This window comes from Poecile atricapillus, chromosome 16, assembly GCF_030490865.1.
Source record: "Poecile atricapillus isolate bPoeAtr1 chromosome 16, bPoeAtr1.hap1, whole genome shotgun sequence".
In the NCBI taxonomy this organism is placed as follows: Eukaryota; Metazoa; Chordata; class Aves; order Passeriformes; family Paridae; genus Poecile; species Poecile atricapillus.
This window is the reverse complement of record NC_081264.1, coordinates 12910261-12923272: the sequence shown is the minus strand read 5'-3', so window position 1 is coordinate 12923272 and position 13012 is coordinate 12910261. Positions and strand designations below refer to the sequence as shown.

The 13012-nt window shown below is 56.6% G+C and overlaps 1 protein-coding gene across 6 annotated transcripts in view; it reads right to left on the bottom strand.

The window, feature by feature from the left end:
• Positions 1-13012, bottom strand: part of OSBP2 (oxysterol binding protein 2) — a 93498-nt gene that overhangs the window by 19256 nt on the left and 61230 nt on the right. For all 6 annotated transcript variants that reach the window (XR_009278904.1, XM_058851078.1, XM_058851079.1 and 3 more), the window contains one exon: positions 8951-9201. Coding sequence is in view for 5 of the 6 variants with exons in the window: in XM_058851078.1 (XP_058707061.1) it covers positions 8951-9201 (251 nt within the window). In the remaining variant the exon portion in view is untranslated. The remainder of the gene's footprint in view (positions 1-8950; positions 9202-13012) is intronic.

The window sequence follows — 13012 nt, the reverse complement described above, 5'->3', positions numbered from 1 at the left end:
CCTAATCCAGCACTGGCCGATGGAACTGCAAATCTCAGCCAAGACAGGGAGGTACAGCCAAGGTGACCAAAAGAAGTGGAAAAATACCACCGAGGCTCCTGCAAATTCCCGTGGAGGAAGGGGCAAAGTGCCATCGAGGTCCTGCCGGAGAGCAGAAGGCAAGACTTGGTGCCATCAGCTCTGTGGTCCCTCCCAGTGCCCAGCAGCTGCCTCGCCAAGGGCACATTTAGCACCTTTCACACATTTGTCACGGCAAATATCCCGATTTCACAGCTTGTTGCTGGCTAATGGGAACGTCGTTAACAGCCCCGGGATTATTCATGCAGCGGAAAACAATCACCCATCACCCGAGGTCACCCATGTCCTGCCAAGGTGGTGGTGCCACACACCCGCGGGGATCTCTGCTTCCTCAGTGGAGCAAACAGTCAAAATCGGATGGAAGGAACAAAGAGACGAGGTTAATTAGCTTGAAAGGGTAAATGATCACAGCAAGGCTTGCCAGACTGCATAGAATCATGGAGTGGCTTGGCTGGAAGGGACCTTAAAGCTCATTTTGTCTCATCCCCCTGCCATGGGCAGGGACACCTTCCATTATCCCAGGCTGCTCCAAGCAGTGCAGCAAGTGGCCTTGGACACTTCCAGGGATCCAGGAGCAGCCACAGCTTCTCTGGGCACCCTGTGCCAGGGCCCCACCACCCCGACAGGGAACAATTCCTGCCTGGGGTCACCACAGGGTGACAACCTCTGGGGCAGCCCCAGCACAGCTGAGCATTCCCAGTGTCCAGCACAAAGCTGATGGATGCCAAAGGAACGTGCTCACACCTGCAACCCCACCTGTCCCACCATCCCAGAGGATCAGCTACACAAATCCAACCTGCAGGAAAAATCCAGCAGGGAAGTGCCTGCTGCTGTGGGACCAACACCTCCTGCTCCTCAAGCATGGGACAAGGAGCACTTCATGGCCCGGGAGTGACAGGGGAGGAGGCAAGTGCCAGATGCGTTCAATCATCTCTTTCTTGGGTGAATTACAGAGCAGGAGCCGTCACCACTCAGCGGGGCCAGAGCTCTGTCGTTCCCTGGGAGATAAGTGCTCCCTTCCTTCCTGGAGTCATCAAAACCCTGGGACACAGCTGGCTGCTGCAGAACAGCCCCCCGAGGGAAGGGCACTTGCAGAGCCTGTCTGGCTCTGAACATGGCACAAAGGCACAGAATCACAGGATCATGGGTTGGGTGAGAAGGGACCTTGGAGCTCATCTCGTTCCACCCCCTCCATGGGCAGGGGGACCTTCCACTAGGCTGCTCTGAGCCCTGCCCAACCTCGAGCACTTCCAGGGATGGGGCTGGAGCTATTTGGGTTCAGAGATGTGAGATACAGAGTCACAATCTGCCACTGCACCCAGAGAGGGTTAATTTGTCCTTCCTCCCCCAAAAAATACTCTGAGCAGAAAGCAAAGGGGAAATAAAAGGATAGAGCCAACCTGAATCCCAAATCATCCCACACACCGTCAGATGGCAATGAGACATGGAGTGTGGTCATCACAGTGATGGCACCCACAGCCATGCTGGGGCCCAAGGCCAGGCTGCTGCTCAGCACCACATCAACACAGCCTGCTTAAATAACAGCAAATCTGTCCCAAATCCTTGGGGTGACCCTCAGCCAGCACCCCAGCTGTCTGAAGCAGGAAGTGGGAACACCAGGAGCTGCTCCTCCCTGGGGCAGAGCTGGTGGGGAGAGCTGGGCTGAGCCTCAGTACATCATGACACCCTGAGAAACCAAGGTGACATTGTGTAAAACCCCAGAGTTCAACACGGAAAATCACCCCACTCCCTCTGCAGCCAGGGGAAATAGGTGCTACAAAAAAGCACAGACATGGAAAAAATCCTTAGTGAGCCAACAGGGAATGGGAATACACTGGAGCAGGCTCCAGCCCATCCCTTGATGCCACTGTCAGCAGCTCAGCCAGACCCCCAGTGCTTGAACAAGGTGCTCCCTAAATCCCTGATGGTCCCATTCCATGTGGTATTTTGTGCCCCAGCAGTGCCTGCTGCCCTCTGGGCTTCATGGATTCCCTGGGAGTCAGAGATATTCAAGATGGAGAAGTCCAAGACTGAGAAGTATGGGACAGGTATGTCCGAGATGGAGACATCCACAGGTCAGATCTTGACTCCTGGTTGTGAATCTGGGAATTCTTCCACCTTACCATGTTCTTTTGGGCCACCTGATTCAAGGCCGTGGACAGCAGTGTTCCACCAGATCCACCTTGGCCAGGGGTTCCTTAGCTCATCCCAAAGCTCATCCTGGAGCACTGGGGCCAGCACAGCACCCAGACCCCGCCTGCAGCGCCGCCGGCAGCGCCATGGAATCCACCCCATCAATACAGAGGGGATTAGTGGGAAACAGTGGCAAATCCACCGGGCTGGCTGTGCTAAGAGGCTCTAATCCCAACCCCACACAGCCTCCATGGAGCAGGAATCACGGACAGATCCCGAATTGGCGGTGCTCAGCGGGAGAGGAGGATGTGTTCAGTGTGGTTCTGTGATGGGGAACGAGCCAGTGCTGCCCACGGCTTACAGACCAAGGCAATGCCAGCCTGGAGCTGTATCATGGGAAGGATCTGGGTCTGCTTTCTGCTGGGAAAACAACTAAGCAATTTGCTGGATACTCTGGGGTGTCAACCCTTCCACCCCAAACCTCACTGAGCAGCACTCAGCAGCCTCCACTGGCCATGCCAGAGGGTGCCAAGGACATGCTGGGACCAGTACAGAAGATATCCTGCGAGCTGAGACTGTGCTGGGACCTCCTGCTGCAGAGTGGCCACCCCAGAACTGTGTCCCTGCAGGGCTTCCCTGCTCTCCTCCAGCCATGGAAAGTCTCAGGCTTGTCCTGGTGCTCTCACCTGCCTGCACAGTAGTGGGGCCTCTCCACTGCCACCTGTGCCAAAAATCCCCTCCCTGGGCAGCTCCCAGCACTGTTTCCTTCCCTGCAGGGAGGTACCTTCAGGTGGCTGCTGCACATTCCTCATTCTCCTTCGCTTGCCCAAGCCCCCAGACCCACCCCAGCAGTGGGGGACCACAAGGAGAGTGGCCAATCTCCACTTCCAGGCCCCTGGAGCCCCAGTCCAGGTGCTGGTGTGCCTGGAGAGCTCTGTCCTGCTGACAGCTCCCAGGATGACAGATTTCCTCAGGCTCTCGCTGGCTGCTTTCCTCATCCCCTGATGGAGCAGATTCCAGGCTGGAGGAGCATCTGTCCAAGCACTCAGCGGCAGGAGCAGCTGGCACTGCCCACGGGCAGCTCCGACCCCGGGATCTGCAGGAAGCTGCCTCGGATTGTCCCTCACGTTCAGCCTCGTGCAAACCTCCCCAGGGTATGAGAGGGGCTGCAGGAGCAACAGCAGCCCCCCACAATCCCCTCATCTCCCTGTGCCATAAGTTCTTCCTGGGTAAATCCATGGGAGAGCAGAGCTGCCATTCCAGTGCTTTCTCCTTCACTGGAGGAAGGAGACAGAGTGAAGCATCTTGGGGCAGCAGCCCAGGGAAGAGGCAAACACAACCCTCATGATCCCAAAGGTATTCACCCAGCAATGCTTTGATATTTGCCCTCCCCACAGCCCCATCCTGCCCCAGCCTCCAGGCAGGGATGAGGATCCCAGGAGGATCCCTGGGCAGCGGTCAGTGGCAGAGGTGATGCCTGGCTGGGCTGGCTCCCAGCTCAGCAGAGCTGCTGCTCAAGCCCAGGCACTGCTGATGGTGCAGGGCTGAGCTGAGCCCACCAACACAGCCCTGCTGAGCCAGCAGCACAGCACAAACACAGCACAAACTCCCGGCTCTCCTCAGTGCAAAACTCAAACCTCTCAGCCAAAAACATCCAGGAGGGAAGAGCTGCAAGAAGCACCCTCAGGTGCTGGGGACAGATTCATCCTCCCTCTTCTTGCATGAGGTTCTGAGGGGAACCCTGGGACAGTCTGAAACCTCCTGGGTTTCTGGGACAGCAGGAGGAGGAAGAGACAGGAAAGGGGTAAGAAAGGTGAAAACCCCCACAGCAGGTGAGCACCCACTGCAAGCCCTGGCCAGCACAGAGGCCCCACGGCCACACACAAGGGCTGAGTACCCACAGGCCTGATAAAATCCAGTTGGAAGCACCCAGGGAATGATGATGACGAGGGAGTGGGAGGAAGGCACTGCCTGTCTGAACAGATCTGCTCAGAGATACCCTCACACTTCCACATTTAAAAGCATCACAGGATGCTCTGGGAAAGGCACAACATCTCCAACAGCAGGGGCCAGGCTCCACCTCTCCCCATCTGCACTCCCCCAGCCCCACTCAGGCAGGGACAGACCCCGGGGTGCCACTGTCACCCTCCCACCCTCCCCCGTAACAGCAAAGCACCCACCAGTTATTTCCTGTGGCGCCTCCACAGTAGGAACACGCAGGACACCCGGAGCCCTCGCTGCAGCCCTCTCATCCGAGGGGGATTAGGGCTGGGTTAGGGATTTAATCCCACTGCCGGGGCTTTTCTGGGTCGGTGACATGGTTTGCGAGGCGCTGATTAGTGCGCGTCGTTAGCGCAGCAGGATAATTAACACAGCCTGTGCCACATGCCAGCGAGAGCTCCTGCGCCATCACCCTCACCACAGCTATGGGGGACAAGCCCTGGTCCCCTGTGGGGTCTGGCTGGACTTTTGGGCAGCAGAGCAGCTGCCTGGGGTCACAGAGGGAATCCTCTCCCTGAGGAAGCAAATCCAGGAGTTAAAGATGGGAGTTTTCTCACTGCAGTGCTGGAATTAACCCCTGAGAGCACAGGGAGAGCTCCTCCAGCCCACTGGCTGTACTGGGGTGAACTGGGAGCTGCTGCCCAGACGGAGGACATCCATTCCATCATCCTGCCTGTGCCATGATGGGTTTGAGGACCCCAAGGGACAGACCATATGTCCATCCACACCAGTTCAGCACAGGGACGTGCCCAAGGTAGGGACCAACAGCATCACCCCAGCCCCACGGTCACTCCGGAGAGGTGATCCCAGGGACTCTGCTGCCTCCCAGCTTTGAGCAGGTTTCCAAGCAGACACAGACACACCCACAGGGTGTATCCATCATCTACCACTGGATAAACCCAGAACTCACACACTGGGCTGGAGGCCGTGCTGGGCAACCTGAGGCTGCCCAGAGCAGGTGCTCAGCATCATCTGAGTTAACATGGAAACAGTTTGGGGAGTATGGATCAATCACAGCAGCATTCCCATGGGGCAGTGCTCCACAGGGAAGCTGGAGGGAAGCACATCTTGTGCCCAGGCAGCTCATTCCAGCACAGGCACCCAAAGGGCTCCAAATAAACCAACTCCATCAGGCAGATGCCACTCTGAGTCCCCAGGAGACCAGTGTGGCTGCAGGGAGAGGCCAGAGGTTCCTTGAGCCACTGGCACATGACCACCCCAAAAGTGCTGCTGAGCTGGAGCACAGCCCTGGAGGGATCCACAGGGAGAAATCCTGCTGGGACTGGAGCGTGCAGCCTCCAGGATGCTGCTGGGTGTCCTGGAGGGGATTAAAGTGACAGCCTGGGGGCCCTGTCCTGGAGGAGAGGCAGCACATGCTGTTGTCCACCTCACTCTGGCTCCAGCTCTGTGTTTCACACTATTGGAGGCCCTCCTGGCAGGACTGAAGGATGTGTCAGGCAGGACTGTGCTGATGTGTCAGGTGCTGTTCCTCCAGGAAAGTTCATTCCCATGGGAAAGGAAAAGCTGGGTGGGAAATCAGCCTGCCTCAAAGCAGCTGCTGGCATCCCTGCAGGACAGCCTGGGGCAGCCAGCAGTGCCTCTCAAGGGCAGGTGAGTCCTTTGTTCCTGATGGAGCAGCATCTCCCACCCAGCACCTCTCCTGCTCCTCTCACCCTTCCTGCACTGGCCTGACAGAGCCTTCCTGAACCCCTGCTTCTCCAAAACCTCAAGGGGAAACACAAACTAACCCAGGAATAACACAGGCAAGCCCAAGCCCTGCTGCTCTCCAGGCTCCTGTTCCTTGAGGAAGCACAAAGCTCCACCGTAGCATCCCCATTCCCATTAAAAAACTATTTCCATCACCACCCACAGCACTGTGAGCTCTTCCTGACGCCCAAACTGCTTCCTCAGCTCATCCACACACCCCTCCTGCCTGCTGTCTCCTGCTCAATGATGAGACGGAGCTTTCCCCACTCATGCGTGAGTCTACACAACTCAGCGCGCTGCTCCGGATCCTCTGGGCTTCTCATCCCGGTAATTTGTTGCTTCTTATTTTTCCACACCTCCCACTCCTCCCCCGTGGCAGATTGTGCCTTGGCTTTCCATGTCTCTGCCCAGCCCTGCTGACACCGGGCTCCTCCATCCCAGCAAGCCTGGACCCTGCCTGGTGAGATTCCAACAGGAAACAGAGCCAACAGGAGGCTCCCAGAGCTCTGGGCTTCAGTTTAAGCCCTGCAACAGCCAGTCTGAAATCCAGCACATCTGAAACCCTCACCTGTAACAGCCCAGCACATCCCTCTCTGCCTCTGCCCAAACCCTTCCCCATCACTCCCAGCACCTGCTCAGGGATGTTCCCAGCCTCTGGAGAGGAGCACCCGGTGCCAGTCGTGGCAGCACCCAGAGCACAGAGGGAAGGTCACCTTCACAGAGAGGCTCTTTTATTTCCATTTCTATTTATTTATTTCCTCTGCTTGCTGCGCTCCCCGTGGCTCCGGGGCCATTTACATAATCAGATCAGAGGCAGCTGCACAGGAACTGCACACGCTGGCCCCAGAGCTCCCAGCCCCTCTTCCCAGGAGCACCTTTCCATTCCCTGGAGTATGCCTTCCCTCCCTGGAGCATCCATCCCCTCCCCAGAGCGCCCATCCCTTCTGCTGACAGCCACAGCACCCAACCTCACAGACCCGTATCCACTTTCCACTCCCATGGAGCAGATCCATGATCCCTGCTGCAGCCAGGGCAGAGCCTGGACATGGAGCACCCACATGCCAGCACCAGGACAGTGCTGCCAGCTGGGATCTCTGGGAAAAACCTGGTGGGCAAGGACACTTTTAACTTCTCCTGCAAGGAACTTCTGGCCTGGCAAAAGCACCCTGTGCTCCCATGGGATATGTGCTCAGGGATGGGCACGAGCACGGTGTATTTGTACAAGGAAACTCCACCTGCTTCCCTGGAGCAGTTTCATGTTATACACAGATTTTGGGACCTTTGCACTGCACAGAGCTCCCCCATCCCCCCATGAGAGGCTCCTGGCAGCTCCAGAAGGCATCAGCCCATCTAAAAGGAGAAATCAAGGCACAGGAGGGGATCCATGCTGGAAAAGGTGACAGTGTGGCTGGGAGCCACCAGTCCCTGTGACAGGCTGGCATCAGGCTGGTCCCCCCCTCTCTGCTTGTCCCTCTCCTGCCTTTCTAACCCAGCCCCTCAAAGTGTCCCCCTGCCCACAGCTCCATCACCTCCTCCCAAAACAACTGATTCAGCAGGGATCTGGGAGAGCCACAACCTCCTCCCAGAGCTGCTACACTGCTCCCACCCTGCTCCTTCCAGTCCTGCTCCTTCCAGGGCACAGCCCTTCCCACAGGCATCTCCTCAGGATGCCCATCCAGAGCCAAAGTATCAAATGATGCACAGCATCCACGTGAGAACGTGCCCTGCCACCCCCCAGCCCCTCTTACCTGTTTGGGACTTTGGGCAAGCCACGTTCCTGCTGTTATATCCCAGCACAATGGTTTTTGTGGAATTTCCCACCCTCCAGACAGCCTTGCTCAAGCTTTTATCACGTTGCAACCAGCACAACCTCCTCCTCCTCTTCTTCCTCCTCCTCTCTGGGCTGGACACGGCAAATACCGCTGTGCTCATCCCTTCCCAAAGGCTGCTGGAGAATTCTCTCCCTGGCAATTCCCTGCCCACATCCCATTGCTGTTCCGCCTCCTGACAGCAAACCTGGGCAGCACCGAGGGTCTGCTGGCACCTCCCACCATGCTGCCAACCCCATTCCCAAAACTTGGACAAACTCTCTGTGGGGAAAGTGCTGCACAAGCATCCCCAAACTGCTCTGAAACACAAAAGAGGCTTGGGAAGCCCTTTCCCCCTGTGGCTACAGAATCCTAGGAGTGGGGATGGGGAGGATGCAGCGACCGTGGGGCTGTGAGTACCCTCCAGCTCCTGCTGGGAATTACATCAAACACCACCCAACCTCCTTCTGCTCAGGGCTAGGACAGCCTGATGACAGCACTGCTCCATTCACAATTCCCTGAGCTCTGCCTTCATACATTATTCCAGTCGGTTGAAGCTTTGGGATTGTTTTTTTCTCATTTCCTTTAAATATTTTATTCAGTTTTGCTCTCTTTTAGAGCTCCCTGGAGTAAAGCAGGCTCCCAGGAAGGGCTGTCTCACCGCGATGGAGGCACACTCAAAGCACAGCTGGAAAGAACCGTGAGGCTGCACAAGGCAGGAGCAGAGGTGGTGCCAGCACCGCTTCCTGACCTCCAACAGCCCAGCTGGGAGAGCAGAGCCAGCACGAGACCCCGAGGGGGTTAAATCCCACAGCCATGTGGAACACCAGCAGCTCCATGGAAGCAATGAGGATGTGAGGGATGTGGGATGTAGGTCTCAACCCGCAGCGGGACCTGAAGTGCTGTGCTGGGCAGAACTCCCCCACGGAGCAAAGGAAAGCCCCTCAGCATTCCCAACATGCACATTTCCCAGCTTTACAAAAATGACCTATTACATGGAGCAGGCTGTAAGGATGTAGCAGAGCTGTGTCTCAGTGGGGTCCATACCCATGCCCTTTTCCCAGCTGCATCTTCCCAACTTCCCATGCCCTCACCACGGCGCCGAGCCCCGGCCGTGCCGAGCCCCGCGGTAACGCGACTCAAGCCACGGGGAACAAACAGGGAGGGCAGGAGGATAGAGGAGGAAGAGGAGGAGGAGGAGGGGCAGGAGAAGCAGCACTCACGTTGATCATAGCATTGGAGGTGATGCGGAAGAGCGTGGCGCGCTCGTTCACCGCCTTGATCTTCTCTCCGCTGTCGGCCGGCAGGCGCAGGTTCTCCAGCTCGCTGAGCGAGCGCTGCAGGGCCGCGCCGTGCTTGGCGATCAGCTCATTGCAGGTGCTCAGGTCCTCCAGCTTACTTGACAGGGTCTTCAGGGGGCCGTGCAGCTCGCTCTTGTCTGACTGCGAGGCGGGCTCCTCGTCACCCGAGTCATCTGCACGGGGAGGGATGGAGAGAACAGCGTTTCCATGGTTACCCCCGCGGGCAGGGACCAGGGACCTCCCGCCTCCTGCTGGGCCGGGGGTCGCGGCCGCCGCGGCCCCCCCGGAGCACTGAGTGGTGGGGGTGGCACCAGAGCCCTGAGCAGCCGCTCCTGGGGCTGTCACTGAGATCTGCTCCAGGGTTGGGTGATGGGGTGGCACAGGGGGTGCCACACACCAAACCTGCCCTTCCCAGGCTCACCAGGGTCGATCCACCCTGCACTGGGGGCTCTGCCAGCTCTGCTCGGGGCAGGGTGTTGTCACCTGAGGGAAAGGTGACAGAGACACCAAGGAAAGTGACACTTTACCCAAAACCACCACATCTTCAAAGGGCAGAAAACTCCACAATCAGCACCTCAGCCACAGCAAAAATTTCTGCAACTCCAGAACACTTAAAACCAGGAAACAAATCCAAATCCACTCAATGGGCATTTCTGATCACCCCACTGCTCCCCCAGGAAGGAGGTGATCGGCCCCAGGAGGAGCAGCACCCAAAGCAAACACAAAGAGAGAGAAGCAGGTCCTGCGCAGGGGCTGTGCCCCATCCTTATGCTCCGAAGTTTAGCCGAGGGTTTTCCAGGTGCTCCCAAAACCTTCTGAGGCAGCGGAGCAGGGACCTGCTCCTGTATCTCCCCTCCCTGAATCCTCTGTCTCTGGATTTCAGAGAGATGGGCACCAGCAAAACCCAGCTGCAGCTTCTCTGCCAGGTCTGGGGGAGCTGGGGGAGTGAGAACATTCTCTGAACAACCGAGGCACAGAGCTCAGGGATGGCTCTGGTGTAACGGGGGAGCAGCACATTCCCTCTCAGGGCTGTGAGGAAAGAAGGAAACCCGTGATTCCCTGGCAGGTGGGTGTTTGGCTGCTATTCCTGGCTCATTGATAGGAGCTCTGGAAATGCTGTGGGTACTGGGAGAGGTGTTCAGGCACTGCTCAGACTGGATCCACAGTAAGGGAAGCAGAGGAAGAACAGTGATTTGATTACTGTGATCCAAAAGCAAGGATCTGGATAAATGTGACAGGATCATGAACCTGGAGTGGAAGCAGGAGCAGAGCACAGCACAGTGTCCCCCATGGTGAACCTCCCCAGAATGGGTGTGATGGGACAGGGGACACAGCTCAGGGACAGCACTGATCCTCTGCAGCAGGACCAACCTCACTGGCCAAGGACAATGGGAGAAAATGCAAAGGAAACAGGACACAGAGTGGCTCATGAAACACCAGGACAGCATCTCCCAGTGTCACCACTTGGTCCCTCTGCAACCCAGCTGACAAACACGAGCAGCAGCTGCTGGAGCCAGGAGAGGAAGGGACCACCAAGGACAATCAGAGCACCCAGGGGAATCCAGCTGAGAGCTTCCCAAGGAAGATGAGCTGCCAGCTGAGGTGTTTGGGAGATGGGCAGCTCCCATAACCAGGCTGGGGAGCTGCTGAGGCCAGACAGGGGACAGGACCAGAGGTTTGAAAACACACCCGGAATCAGGGAAGTCTCCAGAACAGCTGGTAGGAGAAGGGGAATAGGAACAGGCAGGATTCCAGGGACTCCATCCCAGGAGGGTGCACAGAGGCACCACAGTGATGGCACAGGCTCACACCACAGGCCAACTCCAAAAGACCTGACAAGAAAATTGAAGCCACCTTTCTACCAGTACAGAATATACCCAAAACCTCCTCAAAGCCCATTTTCTGATACAAAAGTTTCAAGTATTCCCACGGTGCCTTCCACACTGGGGCACACAAAGTGTCTCCAGCATTGTGGGCGCTCTCCCTGGTCTCTGCACCTGTCCTGATCCAGTGCTTCCAAGGACAGAGCATTCCACACCCCAGACACTCACTGGGAAAGGGGCACCAGGCTGCTCCTGCTGCTCCAAGCTGTGTCCCTGGGGCTTTCCAGGGTGGTCTCTGGCCTCCTTCACCATCTCTTCTCTCCAGGTGGGGAACTGTGCTCTTCCCACCAGCAACCCAGCAGCCAGTGCAGGCTGTGCCTGCTGCCTGCACTCCTCCACAGCTCTGGGATCTGATCACTAACGAGGCTGGACTTTAACAGCCAATTTATAATGAAGTCCCATGTTTTATAAAGCTCCCAGGAGCAGAAGCCGACCCTGCTGGCTCAGCTTTCATTGCTAACAGGAGCCTCAACATGGCAAAACCCACCTCTGAGGGACTCCAGGGGACAATCCAAACTTCCCAATTTTCTGTTTGCAGGCATCAAAAACAATTTACAAAGCCAATTTTACCTGTTTACAAATGCTGCAAAAATGGTGCCAGGCAAGAGAAAGTGCCTCTCTGCCCATCCCCAGGCAGCACTTAACACCCAAATCCCTCCCTTTAATTTTCCCCCCATCCTGCCTTTCCAGAGCAAAGCCTGGATCACCTTGCCAGGTGCAATCCCAGACCACAGCCTGGAGATTTTTCACAGAATCATGGAATGCCCTGAGTTGGGAAGGACCCACAAGGATCACCCAGAGCCCCCAACAATCTCACCCTGTCCCTTGGCAGCGCTGTCCAAACACTCCTGGCAGCCCTGGGGCCGTGCCCATTCCCTGGGAGGCCGGGCAGTGCCAGCACGGGGATGGCAGGGCACGGAGAGGGACGGGCTCTGCACTTTGCCAGGACATTATTTCCTGCCCATTGATTGAGGCTGTGGGAACAATCCCTGCCCGAGTGCTCAGCTTGAGGCAGGAACACAGCATGGCCCAATTTTTTATCTCTGTGCAGAATTACATAAATGCCTCAAAGCCCAGGAAAAGGGAGAAGGAACCTGGGTCAGCCCAGTGATGCTGCTCATTGCAGCTGAGCTGGCTGAGCTGAGCATCCCTCACCAGCTCCTGCTGTCCCACAGCCACTGCTGTGGGATGCTGGAATGCTGACAGGGTGGGCAGCGGGATCCCACCTTCCCTCTCCTGCCTGAGCAGCTGCAACCATAGAATGGGTTGGGTTGGGACCTTAAAGCTCATCTCTTTCCACCTTCTTGACATGGGCAGGGACAGCTTCCACTAGAGCAGGAACCAGTTAAGAATACATACATACAAACATATATACATGTAAATATATATAAATCTCAAGCAACATCATTTGTTGTAATTATCTCAAATCAAAACATGGGAAGAAGGAAATCCAGCGTCACAGATACAGTCAAATAAATCAGAGTAGCTGAAAGCAGAAATGATCACACAGAGCACCCAAACCTCCTCACTGCCATGCCCAAGAGCTCTGACACTGGCTCTGAAGGTGCTTCCGTCGTTCTCCTGGGAGCTCCTGGGAAAGCTGACCAAATCCCAAATCCACAGAAACATGAATCCTTCTGTTTCCTGCAGTAAGTAGCAGCCACTCAGATCTGCACCAGCTTTGGAGCAGCAGCTCCAGGTCCCAGTGGAGGAGCCCTGCTCCCACCAGGCCATCCCCTCCAGCTCTCCAGCTGCTGCTGGCACCAGCAGGACAAACTGCCATGGGAATGCTGGGACACAGCACAGGACAGGGACTGGGCTCTGCCATCCTCTCACTCCCCCATCAGGGCTGGTCTCAGGAAAGCTGCTTTGAATCACGGGACCACTTAGGCTGGAAAAGACCCCCAAGACCACCATGTTCAACCTTTTCCCAACTTCGCACATGACACACCAGTTCCTGTAGTTACAGCTGATTATCATGAAGGATTGAAGGAGAGAGCTGCAGAAATATTCATCCTGTTGCTGAGGATGAAGGATTCACTCATCCAGAAAGGTGGAAGAGCAGCAAGCCTCTGCCTGGAGGTCTCTGCTTGGAGCCCAG